The sequence below is a fragment of the Carassius gibelio genome, chromosome B21 (genome assembly GCF_023724105.1).
Source record: "Carassius gibelio isolate Cgi1373 ecotype wild population from Czech Republic chromosome B21, carGib1.2-hapl.c, whole genome shotgun sequence".
NCBI lineage: Eukaryota > Metazoa > Chordata > Actinopteri > Cypriniformes > Cyprinidae > Carassius > Carassius gibelio.
The window spans coordinates 9,990,633-10,010,789 of record NC_068416.1 but is presented as its reverse complement, the minus strand read 5'-3'; the positions used below and the strand labels follow the sequence as shown (position 1 = coordinate 10,010,789).

The 20,157-nt window shown below is 35.2% G+C and overlaps 2 protein-coding genes across 3 annotated transcripts in view; one reads left to right on the top strand and one right to left on the bottom strand.

Moving 5' to 3' along the window:
* The window catches only part of LOC127985643 (protein unc-119 homolog A), a 24,164-nt gene extending 12,184 nt beyond the window's left edge, over positions 1 to 11,980 (top strand). Inside the window, exons 2-5 of the mRNA XM_052587674.1 lie at positions 2,829 to 2,942; positions 6,847 to 6,946; positions 7,678 to 7,850; positions 10,549 to 11,980. Of these exons, the coding sequence (XP_052443634.1) occupies positions 2,829 to 2,942; positions 6,847 to 6,946; positions 7,678 to 7,850; positions 10,549 to 10,661 (500 nt within the window). The 3' untranslated portion in view covers positions 10,662 to 11,980. The remainder of the gene's footprint in view (positions 1 to 2,828; positions 2,943 to 6,846; positions 6,947 to 7,677; positions 7,851 to 10,548) is intronic.
* Positions 11,870 to 20,157, bottom strand: LOC127985640 (solute carrier family 13 member 2-like). 2 transcript variants are annotated; one of them, XM_052587671.1, is made up of 13 exons: positions 19,977 to 20,157; positions 18,214 to 18,342; positions 17,345 to 17,481; positions 17,026 to 17,258; positions 15,973 to 16,156; positions 15,757 to 15,879; positions 15,466 to 15,675; positions 15,247 to 15,377; positions 15,008 to 15,147; positions 13,716 to 13,877; positions 13,465 to 13,602; positions 13,173 to 13,338; positions 11,870 to 11,955 (listed from the first exon to the last, which is right to left on the bottom strand). In XM_052587671.1, exons 1-12 carry the CDS (start codon positions 20,076 to 20,078, stop codon positions 13,201 to 13,203), a joined length of 1,827 nt encoding a protein of 608 aa, XP_052443631.1. In that variant the 5' UTR covers positions 20,079 to 20,157; the 3' UTR covers positions 11,870 to 11,955; positions 13,173 to 13,200. The 2 variants fall into 2 exon arrangements, with proteins under 2 accessions (XP_052443631.1, XP_052443630.1); XM_052587670.1 differs by lacking the exon at positions 11,870 to 11,955 and having other exon boundaries at positions 12,649 to 13,338.

The window sequence follows — 20,157 nt, the reverse complement described above, 5'->3', positions numbered from 1 at the left end:
GCCGTGCTGAGACACCTTAAGCTGCTTAGTGCCTAATCTGGGTTTCTAGGGAAGTACAAGTACACTGTCCGGAGAGGAGGGGCTAAACTGTGGCATGTGACCATGGGAATGTGCCTTCTCTCAGAATAAGGTGGGCTTATTCAGCATGGATGTGGTGATGAAAACACTGATGCTGGATCTGTATAACTGTGGAACAGAGATGGGTTTTAACGTTATTACACATAATTGGGGAATATAAGAGTGTGTGCATTGTCTTAATAGAACCAGGTACTCAACAGACCGTTTTAACGAGAATGAAAACTGTGGTGTAGAATAAAGGTAAAATATGTGAAAATGGGTTGTAAAAGTGTTTTAGAATTGTTACATTAGCTCATTTTGTAAAGTCACCAAAAAACAAATTTTTTAAATAACTCTTTTATTACGTTTATTTTATCATATTAAAGTGTCTCTGTTTTTTTTTTTAATAATGTCTCTGTAACAAATTATATCTGGAGTTTTCAGTTAACATGTTGTCGTTATTATTAGTTGTTACTAAACAGATGATCTATTTCTACACAATAATATAATGTGAGATACAATTAAAATCATGTCTAAAAGGGGTTTTATTTAAATGACATTATCCAGCCCTAATTTCACAAATCACTCCACCAGAATGTCTGCTCAGGAAATCAGACAAAAAAAAAAAAAAAAAAATCTGAATATTAAGTGCCAACAACTACTGTATGCATTTTAATAGAGAGCTCATTTGCAATTTAAATGCTGCCGTTGTGTAAGCTATGATGAATTGCATCTGATGTTTTTACTTCCATTATTGTTTGTGCCTGCTTGGTTAAATGCTGTGGATAGGGTTCATTCCCTTTTAGATATTTATATCCATCCAGACTAGTTCTGTTGGTGCTTATTTGATAGTTTATTCAAGATTTTAAAAGGATAAATCACCCAAAAAATTAAAATAAGGGTTTGTTTTACTCTGGCATCCTAGGTGTATATGACTTTATTCTTTCAGACAAATCCAGTCGGAGTTATATGAAAAATGGTCTTTTATCTTTCATGCAGTTTAATGCCACTCAGCAGGAGTGGCATCCGTCCAAAAGAAGTTAAATAAAAATAAATATGAATAAAAGTGTCTCACACAGCTCCGGGGGGTTAACAAAGGCCTCCTGTAGTGAATCGATGCATTTTTGAAAGAAAAATATCCATATTCTTTTTATTTAACTTCTTTTGGACTGATTCATGCAACACCCACAGAGTGGCATTAAACGGCTTGAAAGATCAAAGACATTTTTATATAACTGACTGGATTCATCTGAAAGCAGAAAGTCATATACAGCTAGGATGCCATGGGTGTGAGTAAAAAAACAGCCTCATTTTCATTTTCGGGGGAACTTTAATACAGATATTATAAATACCCAGTAGTTTGTTTTAGCACTCTGAACAGGAAATCATGAATCACTGCTCTTAGACTAAAACACTAATTGATTAGCGTTGCTCTGAGTAAAACATAAGGGTGATGACCGAATCATTGACTAGTAATGGCTTATTTTTAATGTGGCCTCTGTTTGTGTAAGCAGGGTCTAATTTAATTGTCAAATAACATCCCACGGGAACAGCATTTTGGCATCTATAAACAACTGCCTAAGAATGAGTCAGAATTCCGATCTATACAATTCATGGGTACGTCTCGAAAAACATACCCACAATGCACTACCTACAGAGCAGCAAACACTAATTGGCACTGTCACTTCTCATGGTTGCGGTGATTACTGAAGCAAAAATAGTGTGGTCTGTGAGTGCACGTGTGTTTAGATGTTTTTATTCTTTAGCTTTAGACCATTTTATTACTAAATCAAGCATCTGGGCCCTGGGTGATTTTAGAAAAACAATCCAGTTCAGGTGTAAAAGATCAGTTTTGCTTGTAGATATACTGTAACATCTGCTATGAAGTGAATGATTGCATGGGAATTTGTAGCAGACACTACGGTGTCTTAAGTCACACTTTAGTTCGAGGACCAATTATCATTATTAAATAACTCTTGACTTTTTAAACTGAACATTGAACTATGGCTTTTGCCTCAAACTCCTAATTTGCCGCTTATTAATAGTTGGTAAGGTAGTTAATTTTAGGTTTAGGGTAGGATATTAAGGGATCTATATAATATAAGAGATATGTAGAAAGGCATTAATACTTGCATTTTTAGTACTAGTAACCATATAAATTCTAATAAGGAACTAGTTAACACTAATCATTGCGTAAAAGGTTGCACAAGTTTATCCAGAGGCAAAAGAGAAAACTGCTATGAAGTCTGAGGGGAAAGTTTATGTAAGGACATACGAAATCAACTGAATAAGTGTATGTTTGTTTTATATATGTTTATATTATATTATTGTATATGTTAAAAAAATTATTATTTGGATGTTTCTTTAGTTTAAAATGTAATAAAATAAAAATTATTATAATAATGCCCCCCATAGTCTGTAGATTTTAAATGCTTTTAAAATGGCAAAATACTTGAAAATATTTCCGATTGTGCTTTTTAAATAATTATTGTGGTTATTTTTTATTTATTTTATTTTGTTGTATTTTTGGTTTGGTTAAGATGTATTTTTTTGGCATTTTTAGCTTATGACTTCACAAGAAAGAAATGGCAGAAACACTTGAGGCTGTCAGCTCTCTGTCAATACAAATAGTTCAGATACGAACTTGAACTGCTGATGTAATCATTCCAACACTGACCCACAACATTTGTATAATGCTTGTAGGGAGCAGGATCACTTAATTTGTAGAGTGCAATTTGTAAAATCTAAATATGTTTATTTTTTTCCCGCAGACTATCTGTGTAGTCCAGAAGAAAATGTGTACAATATTGACTTCACACGGTTCAAGATCAGGGATATGGAGACAGGAACCGTTCTGTTTGAGATCACCAAACCACCAGCCACAGGTGAGTGTGAGCGGCCACTTCCGCTTCCACTGCTTCCTGTCATGATCAGCGGCATGGAGAGTTATTGGATCTCCATAAGATTTTTATTGGACTTGCTACTAATATAAATGTGTTACATCCATAAATACACAGTTATTGACACAGTTATAATTAATTTAAATTGTGTGTGTGTGTGTGTGTGTGTGTGTGTGTGTGTGTGTGTGTGTGTGTGCGCGCATGTACCCAAACTTTTTATTACATTACTGCTTATTGATTTGGATCATGTCGAACAAGCTATAGTCAAACCAAAATTTATTCAGACACCTACAACATTTCTCACATTATGACATTTCTTTGCTATGGTTTAGAAAATGGTTATATACCGAACTCAGAGTTAAACTGTGTCACAACAAATTCATCTTGATAATGTCAGATAACTTTTATAGAAAGATAAGTAATGTTATTAGGCTGAATAGCTGTCAGCTGTTTTAATTTAATTACACAATTAGATAATACCAATTTAAGTCAACCAGTCTCCAAGCAATGCTTAGTTTTGTTCAGTCTGAGGTGTAGAACATTTGCATTAGCAATTAAAGAAACAACATGTAAGCGAAACGTGGTCAGGTCAAAGTGTCTGAATAAGTTTTGGTCCTAAATTTTTATCAATTTTACTGGTAGTCCATTATATGTAGAATTTTTGATTATATGTCACCGTTTACTTTATTTCTCTATCCTCATTTATATAAATTAACTCACTAGTAAACATGTTTATTTTTCAAATGTTGGTTTGATTGTATATTTATTTAATACAGTCCTTTCAGACAACAAACTTCACATTTGACACTGTTAGGAAAAGTGTTTGGTTACAGATAAAATCAATTAATAATCAGGCGCAGCAGTGATATGTGATATGCTGGCATATCAGATATCTTTTGCCCCTAAAAAGTAGTTTGTTAGCATAAGGTTACCATTTATGTAATAACTAGCCTTTTGGTTTTTGACCTGCATGTTAATAAAGAATATTCCAGGACTGTTTTCAGTTTCATAATTCACTCTCATTATGTTTGGCTCCTCTTTTTTTTTGTTTTTTCTTTTTTTAAAAATACAGCTGTAGTGACAGGCAAGCAAATCAACTGCAGTCTGAAGAGACAAATGAACATGTCTGAAGTATCGATTCCACAAACATAATATGAGGCAGAGCAGTTCAATGTTTCAACTTTTTTAAACGCCTACAAGGATTTCTAGAGTTGTAGAGAGTAGTGATCGACCGATATTGATTTTTTATAACCGATACCGATACCGATTATTTGCATGTTTATGTACCCGATAACCGATATGCAGAACCGATATTTATTTACTGTTATACTTCTGTTTCTGACAATTATTACAACACAAATGAGCTGAAAAAAAAACATTTTATTTATAACAATCACTCCTTCCTTGCATACAAAAAAAACTTTATATTTATACACAAATAAATAGAGGGGTCTGAGTCCAAAAAATTTAAGTGCACTGTGCAAGTGCAAGTGTCTTTGTTTTAAAATAAAAGCTTTGATGAGGTAAAAAAATAAAAACGGGTAAAAAAATAAAGCACAAAAATGATTCTAACATATTGGTGGGGGCGGGAGGGCTATTTAGGAGTGCATAGCTATTTAGTAGTGTAACTTAATACTCCCAGTTAAGCAGAACTAGGTTTTAGTGTAGAAAACAGAGTCTTTCAGCATTCTGCCCTGTAAGCCTGCTTCCTTCAAAAATTTCATGCAGTGGCCGTGCATGAGGCTTCCTGATCATCAACCCAGTCAGGTGCTGAGCAATATGAACGAACTTTTATCCCGAGACTATATAAAATTAAACAGCACTTGTCAGTTGGCATTTTATGATCTAGATTCAATCTAACGTTAGATCATGAAATGCCAACTGACAAAGTGCTGTTTGACTATAATTTAATCAACCGCGATCGCGCATGGAGATAATAAATAATTAATTTCCACAAAGCGGTATATGTATATGTGTATTAGCGAAATAATTGTTATGTAGTAAATGATAATATAATCTAGTGTGTTTAAACAAGATAATCTTGTCAAAAGTTTCATTCAGTGGCATTGCTTGAGGCTTCCTGATCATCAACCCAGTCAGGTGCTGAGCAATATGAACGAACTTTTTTTCCCGAGACTATATAAAGTTAAACAGCACTTGTCAGTTTGCATTTTATGATCTAAATTTAATCTAATGTTTAATCATGAAATGCCAACTGACAAAGTGCTGTTTGACTATAACTTAATCAACCGCGATCGCGCATGGAGATAATAAATAATTAATTTCCACAAAGCGGTAGGCTATATTTATATGTGTATTAGCGAAATATTTGTTATGTAGTAAATTAAAATATAATCTAGGGTGTTTAAACAAGATAATCTTGTCAAAAGTTTCATTCAGTGGCCGTGCTTAAGCCTCCAGATCATCCGTCAGTTGCTAAGCAATATGAACAAACTTTCTCTTCTAGAATAATGTTGAGCAAATACAACAGATAGAGAATTAAATTCAACGCTTTTCAGAATCAGAATCAGAATGAGCTTTATTGCCAGGTATGTTTACACATAGCGTACGAGGAATTTGTTTTCGTGACAGAAGCTCCGCAGTACAACAGAATAACAGCGACAGAACATAAAACACATAATAAAAGAATAAAAAAAACATTTTTTTTATTTTCAACATGCACTCATTCATGTCTGTTTTATTTAATTCATTTAAAGATACGTCTTTATTGGAGCAGGACATGACGAACACTACGTAACTCGATGAGTTCGTCTCAATTGTTTAGAAACAAGCTGCATAAATTAACTATATCAGGAATTTATGTCTCAGATCTCATTTGTGCATGTCTGTTATGTTAAATAAAGTTGATTAATTAAAGCAAACCAAGTAGAACATATACTTTACCTGTGCACTGAGTTGTTGTTGACTGATCTCCTCAGACGCCCGGGCTGCAATGGCGGAAATCTCAAAACGGCCACAAGATGGCGCCGTAAATCGGCGAATCCGATATTACAAAACCGATACCCGATTATGGAAAAATGCTTAAATATCGGGAAAAATATCGGTAAACCGATACATCGGTCGATCACTAGTAGAGAGGTAATGATAATTTGCACTGTGTAAATAGCGATCAAGGCTATTTACAGTACACTAAGTGCAAATACTGTAGCTATAAATTATATTTACACTGATAAAATAGTTACATTTTCTGCTTTTTATACTACTTATTGCAAATATTGGCAATTATCTGCAACTCAGTATAGTAATGCATTATAATAACTAATAACTTATTGAGTGTAAATTTTATTTTTAATTCAAATTATTAAATGGATGCCACCTTATTGGGACAAAAACCCTCCCTACACCTAACCCAGCCCCATACTTTATCTTCAACCTTTTGATTATTTACTTAATTTTTATTAAAAATAAATAAACCTGGTTTGAACAAGTCAAAAGGAGTATGACACATGCTTAACCATCTGTGCCACTGGAGCAAAGGAGCAACTTCCGTTTTTTTTGTAATGTTGACTAGCCCAATCACACGTTGGTGGGCGGAGTTAGTGTAAATAGACACTCCATTATCATTTTCTGACCACTAGGTGGAACTGTCCTGAAACTGCTCAGCTTCACACTGTGTGAACATAAAGAATTGTACTGGACTGAACTGTGATGTGATTCATGGAGTAACTGCACAGAATGTATGTGATGTGTATTTACTGTGGAGAACAGCTGGAAAAGTCTGTTTACTTTGCTTTGTTGTTTTTAATCCTTTTAATAAGTCTAAGTGAAGTCCAGGATGACATTTGACTCATCAGTTGTCATCACTTGGACTGATAAATTATTTAAATATTTTGATTCTGATGTTGTTGTTGTTGTTTTTTCTTTCAAGATAAAGGAGGGGATAAAAGAGATGTTGATCCCAATGCTGGCCGGTTTGTACGTTACCAGTTTACACCAGCTTTTTTACGGCTACGTCAAGTAGGAGCCACGTAAGTACAATTCATAACTAGTTAGTGTTTATACTACAGAATCTTAAAAATAATAATACACAAAAATGTATTAAGAGTTTCCACAAACATACAAAGCATATTGAAGCAGAAAATAGTTATTTGAAATATTAAAATTTGACATTATTACAAATTTATTGTATTTTTGCCCAAATGAATGCAGATTGTGATGAGCAGAAGAGACCTCTTTAACATTAAAACTCTTAACACTGGAGTTAAGTAAAGTTACTAAAAATGAGCCCATGCATGTTATTATTATTAAGCATTTGCATGATTAGATCATCACTGTAGTTCTGCTGTCTTATCATTTTGTCCCCTCTTGCAAAGAGATTACATATTTAGAAAAAAAAACACAGTAGCACATGAAATGACGTAGAGCTGGTATTCATTGGTGAAGCTGTCTCATATTCCAGAACAACAGTTGCATGCTTATTGAGGGCAGATATAATGATCAAAACAAAGCAAGCATACATAATTTCTCTAAATTAAACCTGAATATACCAGAATATAGAAGTAGATGCAATAAGCTACTCATTATAAATAAAGAATCCTGTTCACACAATACATTAAGGAATGGAAAGCTGAACAGCTGTTGGAAATTAATAAGGAGTAGTTAACAGCAAACCCAAGTGAAAAACTATAGAGTGAAATCAGCACTGAAGAACTAAAACTATGAACTGAATCTCTTCCCTGCCTTGTTTCTGTGTTTTTAGTGTTGAATTCACAGTAGGAGACATCCCCATCAATAACTTCCGGATGATCGAGAGGCACTATTTCCGTGAACAGCTGCTGAAGAGCTTCGACTTTGAGTTTGGCTTCTGTATCCCAAGCAGCAAAAACACCTGTGAGCACATCTATGAGTTCCCACCGCTCTCAGAGGATCTCAGTAAGTGCCATGAAGATTGTAAACTGGCAGATATAACCCTACAGATAATATTGCAAAATGATGCTAATTGTTTGTCTGCATCCCAGTGTTGACATACTGACATACACCGTTAATAAGTTACATGAAGTCGATCCAGTCATACGTGGAAAGTGTTGTTGTTTTTTTGAAAATTGTCTTGACATCAACAGGTGGTTTACACAAGATGCCATACTGGTTATGCCAAATTTACTAATTAGTTTTTACTGAAAGGCAATTTATAACCAATTTGCAATTTTTGTCAGACCTCTCTGTTTAGAAAGGATATTTGATCCAAGTTTATATTAGGTTTTCTTAACTACTATGTTTACGTACTGTAAATGCTCGACATTAACATAAAATGTCATAATGTAAATGCATACATTTTATATGTATAAATAATATAATAATTTCGTAATTTAAAATAAAATATGAATGAATCCATCTCTGATAATCCCGGGTTGCTATGGTCACGCAAGTTTGTTTACGCATTAAACTCGTGGCCACGAGAAAAACATGTCGTTCCCTCAACATAGCATCTCGAGGCCACGACATAAGGATGTCGTTACCTCGACAAAATGATCTCGTGGCCATGACATATGACGTCCCCTCGCGTTAATGTGACGCTCCCACAAATTAATATCTTCTGGCCATGACATATTATCACGTTCCCACAAGTTATTATGTCGTGGCCACGACAAAACTAAGTAAAAGGAATAAGTCACCTTACGGGCACCGTACAAAGATTAGAAAAGCTAGTGTTAGTTTTTTTTAAAAGGGACAAGTGTTTTTGTTTTATAATAGAATTAGAATAGAGAGTGCTAGAGTCAGAGGGTCAAATAAAGATGGAAGAGATGTGTTTTTAGCTGATTCTTGAAGATGGCTAAAGACTCAGCTGCTCGGACTGAGTTGGGGAGGTCATTCTAGCAGGAGTCTGTAAAAGATTTTGTCCTGCTTTGGGATGGAACAATCAAGCGATGTTGATTTGCAGAATGCAAGCTTCTAGAGGGCACATGATTCTAAAGTAATTAATTTAGTTAAAGAGGTGCAGAACCAGTGGTGGTTTCGTAGGCAAATATTAATGCCTTAAATTTTTTGCAAGCAGCTATTGGTCACCAGTGCAAATTGATAAACAGAGGTGTGACGTCCATTCTTTTTGTCTCATTAAAAATTATTCTTGCTGCCACATTCTGGATTAATTGTGAAGGTTTGATAGAACTGTCTGGAAGACCTGCCAAGAGAGCATTGCAATAGTCCAGCCTGGACAAAACAAGAGCTTGAACAAGAATTTGTGAAGCATGTTCTGAAAGAAAGGGCTTGATCTTCTTGATGTTGAATAAAGCAAATCTGCAGGATCGGACAGTTTTAACAATGTGGTCTGAGTCACCTGATCGTCAAACATAACTCCAAGGATTCTGGCTGTTTTTGAAGGAGTCATGGTTGATGTGCCTACAGTAACTGGATTGTGAAGTTGTGTTAAAATGAGTAGTTTGTTGGAACCACAACCAGTTCTGTATTGGCAAGGTTGAGTTTAAGGTGATGGTCCATCATCCAGCAAGAAATATCTGCTGAGATGCGAGCAGCTATCATCGGATCATCAGGATGAAATGAGAGATAGAGTTGAGTGTCATCGGCATAGCAGTGGTATGAAAAAACATGTTTCTGAAAGACAGAACCTAATGATGCCATGTAGACAGAGAAGAGAAGTGGTCCAAGAACTGAGCCCTGAGGCAGTAGTAAAATGTTGCGAAACTTCACCTCTCCAAGATGAGGACCTAGTGTTGTCAAAAGTCCCGGTACTTCGGTGCCAAGTCAGTACTAAACAGGTGAAAATGTTATGGTACCAGGTTTTATTAAGTACCTGTGGTACCGACTACCAATTTTTATTTTAGCTAGATTAGTAGTTATTCTTGGCTTTAAAATTCAAAAGCCCTTTTAAATATTTATACTGTTTGGATTAAATGAAAGTATAGTACATTTTTTTAATTGGCATGTTTTTTGTGTTTTTCTTTGGTACCAAGACTGGTACAGAGAACCGTGGGTTTTCACTGGTATTGGTACCGGATACTGAAATTTTGGTACCGTGACAACACTAGAAGGACTTATTTGATAGGTAAGACTCAAACCCATAGAGTGCGTTTCCTGAGATGCCCTTTGCCAATAAAGTTGACAGGAGAATCTGGTGGTTAACCATGTCAAAAGCAGTGAACAGAACCAGCAAGATAAGTATTGAAGATTTGTAATCTGCTCTTGTCAGTCTTAGGGCTTCGGTTGAATATCCACTTATGAAGCTATAGTGGTTGCTGTCAAGGAGGTTGTTCTGTGTGAGAAAGGCAGAGACTTGGTTGAACATGGCTCGCTCAAGTAATTTAGCAATGAAAGTAAGAAGGGAAACGAGTGTGTAGTTTTATTTACTTATCTTTTTAACCCAGTAATGAATATAGCACAAAAAATGCAAGATATTCAAAGCAAGTTCATCATACAATGGTCTATTAATATATACAAAAATACATTAAGAGAAAGAGAAGTCACTGAGTTAATAATGCATTTTTTATGTATTTTTGAATGTAGTAATCGACTCACATGTCATTGACCTACCAGCATCTATAAATGGAAAATACTGTAGCTTGTAAAAAGCTTAATTGTTGTTTGTGTAACACTTTGTTATTTCTCTTTATTTCAGTACGTGAGATGGTCCTCCATCCTTACGAGACGCAGTCTGACAGCTTCTACTTCGTGGACAACAAGCTGGTCATGCACAACAAAGCAGATTATTCGTACAGCGGAGGCCCTTAGGACAGCCGTGGGAGGAGACTGAGGCAGAGAGTTTGACTGACAGACCTAAGAACCAATCACGTGTCTTTGTCCAGCAGTCACACCCTCCTTCAATCAGTGTCATAGACGACCGCCTGCAGTGCGTCATGCCTGTGTTTGAGATCTAGAGAGTCATATTGTAAGGTCTTGTCCAATGCATACATATCCTATTCTGATTTCACCGTCGTTCACATCAGCAAATATAGATATTAAAGTGTTTATTTTGTAACATACCCCAATGACGAGCAAATTCCCTCCAGTCCCATGTTTTGTATGGGCAAACTATAATGTGAATGGTACTTAGGTTTTACTATTTGTTCTGTTTGAGTGTGTGTGTGTGTGGGTTTTGATTAGAGGGATTGTGTGCGTGTGTGTGTGTGTGTGCGTGTGTGAGGGGGGTGTTTAACACTGATAAAACCATTATATATTGTTGATGTTGATGCGTATTTCTTTCCCTGTCAGAATAAGCTACATCATATTTCTTGATAGTTGTGGACTTCTCATCCTAAATAGAATATGATATGATTAAATGTTGAGACCTTGACATAATTGATAGATTTGTGTTGCATTAGATATATTTTGATACGTGAACAAGCTTTCAATTTTGAGACGTTGATTATTTGTGTGGATAAAAGCAAAAAATGAAGTAAAACCAGTTCTGATATTCATGGTGCACAACTGAAAATGAATAACTTTTGCATTCAAAGTTCTGCGTAAAGTTTCTGATTACATGTAATTGATGCTCCATATGAGAGGTTGTGTAGATAAAACGACATTGTAAAAAAATGCCTACTGAAAAGGGAACACAGCACACGTTATAAGCCTTGACATTTCAAACGTCTGGTTCGTGTTGTTTCTTTTTGTCTTCATATAAAACAAAAGGAAAGAAATAGCCATTCTGAGCTGTCTAAAGAACAGTAGTCCCTTCTCATTTCTCCATCTAGCATTCCCTTTCTCACACATTCCAGTGAGCCAGGCCCTTCATGGCTGTTTAGTGCACATAGCAGAGGTTAGATTTAACATCTCATCCAAGGATGTGCTGTTTCTATGATCCTTGTATTCATAGTGCAAAAAGTGCATTTAGGAGAATGATTTGCCTGTTTTTGGTTTCTGAATAAAAATGAGGCTTTCAAAGACTTGCATAAAATGAAGGAATAACTTGAAAAATGTTTGTAGTCAGATGTAATATGTGCTTTATTTATGATTGTGATTTATTGTAAATGATTTTGAGGGGGGAGAAAATGAAACGTATCTTTTGGACAGTTCAAACGCCAGTCTGGAATAAAAGAGAAATAAATGTATATGTGATTTTTTTATTTTTTTTTTCAATGATTGAAGTTGTCTATTAGTTTTTTTCAACAGCAATTTCTTTTCTTAGTAACATTTATTTCAGATTTTTCATCTAGTGCTTAGCACTATCAAAATTTATTTAAATGATTTACATAACACATTTTTTAAAGACATTAATACTTTAATTTCACAATAAAAAAATATGACAACAGTAATAAAAAGATTATATTTCAAAAAATAAATAAAAAGTTATTTTAGAATTTTTATCCTTCAAAGACAACTTTTCCAATATTTGTAATAATATATTATGCATCAAATTGTTATATTTTGTGATCATGTGACACTGACTAAAGTAACAACTGCTGAAAATTCAGCTTTACCATAACAGGAATAAATAAATATGCTAAAATAGAAAACAGTTATTTTAAAATATCAAATTTATAATAAAATAAATTTAGCTCTGGTAACCATATTCATTAAAAAAAACCTTAACTTTTGATCAGTAATGTTAGTTAAAAAATCTATATTTTATCAAGTCTGTAAAACATGCAGTCCTTATATTTACTTTTTAATAGCAATTTTCTTCAATAATATAAATAACATTTTATGAAATTATGACTTGAAATCAATTCCTAACTATGTTGCTGTAGGAGCTGTAAAATAAAATTTCTCACAAAACTTCACAAAATTAATTTTATTTGAGAAATGGCACATATTCTGAAAAATGCTTTGACTTTTACCTACAATTATTTACTTCTACAAAGTAGGGGTATTTAAAAATCTTAACACATTAAGATCTTAGGATTCAGCCATGTATTAAAATGTATTAAATAGACTGTGATCCAAAAAGGGATCTAAAATATAAAAGGTCTCGTCCAGACCCTATAAATTAATTTGATTTTCGTGAACCAGCACAAATGGAAAACCAGAAAACCTTTTACCCACACTGGGGTAGGAAAAGCGCTACATGGAAGCCAATGCACATTTACAAAGTCCTTTACATCCTTTAAAGATGTAAATAAGTGATACAGAATTTCAAACACTAAATGGAGGCTGTAAATTCTTACCAGCCACTTAAACTGAGCTTTTGCTCGCGAGGGGACGGGCACTACATGCTCTGCATACCGTGACCCTTTTGTCCATTTGATGATGGTGTTTTTCAGTTTAGCCCCCCCCCCCATCCCCTTCCTTCAGCATTCTCACAAAACCGAAGAATTATATGTGAAGCTGTTCATGGTGTGCTTGTGGCATTTGTGACGTTGGCCCATGAGGGAAAGGTTGCTAGATTGAACATGGCCATTCCCCATGTGTTGATGCCAAGATTGATGCTGAGAATGCCAATGATGTTGAGAATGAAGCCTGCCTTTGCCTTCAAAAAAAAAAAAGAAAATACAATTATCCACCCGTTTTTCCATAAACAATGTCTCACAAATTGAACTCTCAGTCAACTGTCTCTTGAACATCAAAGACTCATGTAAAATGTGTTCATCCGTACCATATCCAAGACTTTGAGGTTGCCGTAGGAGAAAGCGATGGCGTTGGGTGGAGTGGCTACAGGAAGCATGAAAGCCAGCGATGCACTGATGGTGCAGGGCAGCATCACGTAGAGAGGATGGAGCCCGATGGTTGTGGCCTGCAGATAGAGGTGACGTATTATTGACACTTCTGTACTCAGGTTACATTTTTGAAAGGCGCAGCAACATAGAATAATATGGTAGGTATTGTTAAGCTACTTCAGGTACTCACCATAGAGGCCAGAATGGGCAAGAACAGTGTGGTGGTGGCTGTGTTGCTGGAGCACTCTGTGAATGTTCCCACCAGGAAACACAGTATCAGAGAGATAGCGAAGGGTGGGATGCTCTTCAGTGGGGCTAGACTTTGACCCAGCCATTTTGACAGTCCAGACACCTACACAAAGCAAACAAACAGACAGAAACATAATAACATTATTATATCATATAATATTATATATTAAAGTGCTGTCAAATGATCAGTAGCGATTAATCGCTTCCAAAATCAAATATTTTGTCTACATAATATACAGTATGTATGTGTGCTGTGTGTGTATATATATATATATATATATATATATATATATATATATATATATATATACACATACATACATACATATAAATACACATGCATGAATATATTTCAGAAAAAAAGGTTATGTTAATATACTAAGTATATTTATAATTTAAATTATATGAATATAAATAGACATAAACGTAAATATTTTCTAAATATAGTGAATGTAGTGTACATAATAAATATACACAAAACACATATTATGCAAAAATATTTATTTTGTATGCTATTAATCACAATCATTTGACATAACTTATTATATTATATTATATTATATTATATTATATTATATTATACACTCTCAGAAATAAAGGTACAAAAGCTGTCACTGGGGCTGTCACATGTTTGTATCTAAAGGGTCCATTTTGGTACCTTAAAGGTACATATTAGTACTTAAAGTGTACATGTTAGAACCTAATAAGAACAAAAGTGTACCACCCCAGTGACAGCTTTTGTACCTTTATTTCTGAGAGTGTATTATATGTGTTGTTGTTTTTTGCATCTGAAGTACGTTAGATTATTTTAATATAATGTATTTAAAATTACAGGAGACCTAATATACCCCATTTTACACAATGTAAAATAAGTCTCTCGTTTCTCAGATACTCGGTTAAAAACATCTGGTTGGTATTGATTAGCATGTCTATGGTGCTGAAATCATGCGTTTTAAAGCATATTAGTTTAAACTTCTGTTTAAGGATTTTCTGAGTGCACAGAAAGCGGCTGTCACGTGGCATGTGATTATTAAACTCTTCTTCTCTTTCATGTCTTATTGCACTTAAACTGTCAAATACACACAAGTTTATGTTAAAAACACACGAGTTACAAAAGCTGGGTTGTCCTTTTTCATGTTTTCTGGCTTAGTAGATGCACCCGGGACTCGATTATAGCACTTACACTTAGAAAAAGTCTGATTTTCATGATATGTCACCATTAAGTCATCTCACCTCACTTCCTTTTGCCAAAGCAAATCCTCCGCCCAGGAGCAGCACTATGTTCCAGGGCATACGTTCATGTACCACCTTCCAGTTTAGAAGAGTAGGAGTGCCCTTCAGTTTCTTCTTCTTGTCATTCGGTTTTTCTCCTCCTTTATAAAACAGACAGTCCAGTAGATCTGGTTTAAGACCTGGTTTAAACGTATGGCACAATGTTCTGTTCGAATACTCTGAATGCAGAGGCATCTTACCTTCCTCTATTTCTTCAGCTTCTTCCTCATGTTCATCATTAGCACTGGCTAAACATGAACAGTCTAGTCGAGATGGAATGACGAAGAACAGGGTTGACATTAAAATAGCCACAGTGCCATCGGTGACGTATCTTTGCAAAGAAAAACAGAAAGTATAAATAAATTTATATATATTTAATGTGAACTATTGCTTAAAGTATTTGGGTGAAGTTTACTCACTGTCCATTTTTGTTAAAGAGCTCAGTGGCCCAGCCTGGCATGAACCCTGGCTCTCGTGTGAACCATAGGATCACCAGGATCACAAAGATGACAAGCACAGCACCCTCAGCAAAAGACACCGTTCCCAGCTTCTTGTATTCATTCTTCATCACTCTGTAAGCGTCTTTGTCTCCCTCATTTTTTGAACCGCAGCCAAAAGTCTTTTTAAAGCTGATTGAAATAATCAAATTAGTAACACTATATGTCCTAGACACACACTCTAACTGAATGTAAAGCATGCGAGTTACTTACTTAAAGCCCAAGTACATAAACTGCAGCCAAAGCCAAGAGAGCGCAAGCATCAGAACCATGTTAGGAAAGGCAAAACCGAACCAGCTGGCAAAGTTGATCACATCATTGTTATCTGGAAAAATGCTGCAAAAATGTGCAAAAATATGTGTGAGGAGAGACCTGACCAGCACACACACACACACACTCATACATATATCTATATAACAGGACACGTACTCATCCATCTGGCCCTTAAGAATAAGGTTTGGTGTGGTGCCTGTTAAGGTGGCTGTTCCTCCAATGCTGGCAGAGTAACACACAGAGAGACTCATTCCTTTAAAGAGACGAAGGTACTTTGCTTCCCGTTCTTTTCTCCTGCATTCTGAGAGTGCATTGATTCCTGCCTCCGTGTCTGGGTTGTCTGTCAAGATATAAAGCAGGTGGGATGTAAGTTTTAAGACTTAGCTTTAGGCTATTACAACTGATTCTGATTGGTCAGTATTGTATATCAGTCCACTCCTTTCAGTGACACGCTCACAATTTAATTTAAAAGCATGGCGCCACTTTGCATCTCAGTTATCGACTGAAGTCAAAATTAGCTTTTTGAAACTTCAGATCAAATGAAATGATTGCTTCACAAAATGATTCATTCTTTGGAAGCATTTGAAACATGAACGCTGACGGCTGATTATCAAAACAATGTCTAAGCAATATATTAATACTTAAATAAAAACTGAACCTACGTTATAAAACAAGCCCGAGATCAGTAAAACCAGTATATTAGACACTGGTTCATTGGTTTACCATATCAACCCCCTCTGGCATACAATTGGGATTTAGAAATACCTCGAAACCCAAATAGTATGACATAATGGAACATCATTTGCTGAAATCACCCAAATTTGAAGCTTTATGAGATATTTAAGATAGTATAGACCTAAATCAGTTTGGATGGCATATTGAATAGAATGTGGATAAAAACGAGGCTGTGAAGGATATACTTAAAGTCTTTACAATGAAATGCACTGTATAAAGGTCCTAGATCATGTAATTTTTTTAACTTTTCAAATTGTTTTAAAGTGATTTTTTTTTTTCATAAAGATGTTTAATCAGTTGGACAATAGTTTATGTTGTAAAACATCAGTAGCCTAAAATATGGTGCTACACTGACTTAGTTCTATATACTGTAGATTAACATTATACAACAATAAAATCATTTAAATTCAGTGTCCACAAATGCATTTATTTGCTGAGCAGCATAATAATAATAATAAACTATGTCAGACTTACTGTTGGGTTTGTCTCCAGTGATATTGTCTACATCTTGTTTGATGTTGACCTCGGCCAACTCAAATGCATGGTTATCTTGGCCTTCCCTCAGCTCTCTCTCATCAGCGTCTGCCTCTGTGGCGCTGAGCTGTTCAAGAACAGCTTGAGAGATGGGCAGCATCATGGCTGTGGTGGCCGTGTTGCTGATCCACATGGAGAGGAACGCTGTTACGATCATGAACCCCAGCATCAGCCTGCAGAAGTTAACAGACGGAAAAATACAGGTGAGTGTGAAACAGAAATAAAAAAGGCTATAAGTTTTCAGTGTGTGTGGTCTTACAAAGCTGGCCGAACTCCAACTATTAGAAGGACACTCAGAGCGATGCGCTTATGGAGATTCCAGTGTTCAACAGCTATAGCCACCAGCAGACCCCCAATAAACAGCATGTTGGTGTCCTTTAGGTACTCAACACACACCTGAAAGATAAAGTAGCATTTTCATATTTTTCTCTGCTCAGTATGGTTTTAGTCTACAATGCAATACTAGACCTGGAAACATGGAAGGTTTCAGAGCGAATGCAAAGTTACTTGGGGGAACACAACACTTTTTCGATAGAAAGCAAAAGTTTTGCAAGTGAATCCAAAAGCATTTCTTCTTTCCATCCGGGGCTTTGTCGTATACTGCATTTTTCCGAATTGTAAACGAAAATGCATTGTGCAATGGTTAACATTTCAGTATATAAAGTTAACCTCTCCAAATCAACATTGGCCATTTTGCATTTTTAATCCAGTTTTGTTTAAAAATGGGTTGGCAAGCGAGAAAAACAGTCACGATCTTTAAAGTTTAGAGCATTGCATTGTGGGATATGGTCAAATCAATCTAAATCTAAAATCAAGCAGTTCTCTTTAAAGATAGAAAGATAAGGAATATAAATGACAGATTACAATCTGTTTGACGACATATTCCAAGGTGTTCATAAAAACTGCTTTTATGGTCCATAAAGTTCATGAATCATTAGAGATAACACTTATAGAAAAGTCATGCTGATGAAGGTAAATCTCTCTCTTTGTGTGTCTTTAGTGCTTGTGATGATGATAGTAATTGATTTTTCTTTTACATATGATTGCTATATGTGTAGTTTGCTTGTACCTTATTTTTAGATATAAAATGATGCAAAATGTGAATTATGGAATTTTTCTGTAAGATACCTTTCCAGATTCCATGATGCCCATCATTGGGAAGAGGATGACAGGCAGCAGGGCAGTGACGGCCAGTGGCATGCACTCTGTACACCAGTACAGTGCCATCAGGATGATGGCGAAACCACATCTCGCCTCCTGAAGAGCAGAAGTGTCACAAGGTCAGTGATCTTGACAATACCTCAGTGGCACACATTTCTATAGAAGGGAATTATTGAATGGGAATGGGATGCATAACAACACATCAATGAGGCAATCTCATATCTATGGCAATCTTTTCATTTTAGGTGAGTTTCGATTCTATCTATTACATCTAGTGAAGGTACCAAGGGTCACTACTGTATCTCTTGAAGATGTATTTAGACTCATCTATTGCTCTCAGAATGCTGATAAAAGTAACCCTTGACCATAAACGACTATAAACAATTTTTAATGCATTTTCTTTTATATGTGAGTTTATTTTATGGAGGAATTTTATAAGTACAGAAAAGGCAGGATAATCTGTTTAACCCTGTAAAAAAATATGTTTTTTTTACATATAACAGTCTATATTAATTTTCTTTTTAAATATTGAAAAACATTGCATGTGTATCACATTTGATACATCAAGCATTTACGGTACATGTAATTTGATGTAATGATGTAATGAGAATATGGAGCTCATGCAGTTTTATTAAAATGCTTATACTTAATTTTATTGAAGGCCTTGCAGTTTCCGCATATAAATGTCAGTTATCACTGTATATCTATCAATTTTATAACTTTGTAAGATATTTACAGTAAATGTCTTGTTTCTAGTAGTGGGCAAACTACTAGAATGTTTTTCAATGTTTCATATTTGAATCATATTTGATAAGATACAATTTTAACATTTTTTACCTTTAAATATGATGTTTGGATAATCAACTAAACCTAAGTTGCTTCAATCAGGTAAGTGTCCATTTTGAAATATTACCAAAAATGCCAATGCTATTCTTATGTTATGTAATTAAACTGTAAAGATACATTTTAAAAATATAGAAGTGCATTCAATAGTTTAGCCACTTGGGGTTCCTAAATATATTGTAGTTCCTTTTTATTAGAAATGCAATGTTAATATTTGAGCTATATCCAGTTTTGTTCAATATTATTTTAGCTGAAGTTCTTTAGGTCAGAGTAACCTGGTCTCCAGGTCTTGAGTAACTTTATTTTCTCTGTTTGTGACTTGAGGATGACCTCTTCAAGCTGTGTAAATAGAGCGTCCCGCAGTTCATAAATAAGAACAGTGCATTTTTTTGCAACCATCATTCAGCTGCTCACGAGGCAATAAAAAAAATAAAAAAAATGCAGTCATATTTTTTTGAATGGTCCCTTTTAAACATTCTGTTGACAATAAGTAATGTTGCAGCTACATATCAACTAACTCTCATTAGAGTGTTAGTAAACTGTCTGCTTTATACCTGCCAACTCTTTATTGTGATGCAGACATTCTACTGTATATAAGTAACTTTACAAGAACATGTCAGCTTTTTCTAACCCAACACTACCATTCTACTAATACTCTACTAACACTCTAATGAGAGTAAGTAGATAGGTGCAGCATTACTTAGAGTCAACAGAATGTGTTATAGGGACCATCAAAATAAAGTTAAACAAAATATGCAGATGTCACTTTCAAATTTCAGTCCTTTAGTTAATATAAATTCCCAAACGCACACAAAAACATTTGCTAAAGAAGTTAGAAGTAAAAAATGTCAAAGGCTTTGCAGAAGATTTTCATGAAAAGCACTTACCGGAGCTGGGACGACCAGTGGTAGGGGCAATATAAGAAAAGGGGTGATGAAGATGATGAAGTAGTTCCTGTTAACCCACAGCCAGCGTAAAATCGATGCCATGTCTTCCCTCCCTCAGCTGCAGATGTCAGGTGTGTGCTGGATGGAGAGGACAGCAAAGGATCAGTAAAGGAGGTCGTGC

What these genes read in the sequence shown, in the direction of transcription:
- LOC127985640 (XM_052587671.1), bottom strand. Translation starts at nt 20,078, where the DNA reads ATGGCATCGATTTTACGCTGGCTGTGGGTTAACAGGAACTACTTCATC. An exon ending in GCATCATGGAATCTGGAAAG is followed by an intron (nt 17,482 to 18,213) that starts GTATCTTACAGA and finishes TTTATCTTTCAG; the next exon opens with GTGTGTGTTGAGTACCTAAA. An exon ending in AGCTGAAGAAATAGAGGAAG is followed by an intron (nt 15,148 to 15,246) that starts GTAAGATGCCTC and finishes TGTTTTATAAAG; the next exon opens with GAGGAGAAAAACCGAATGAC.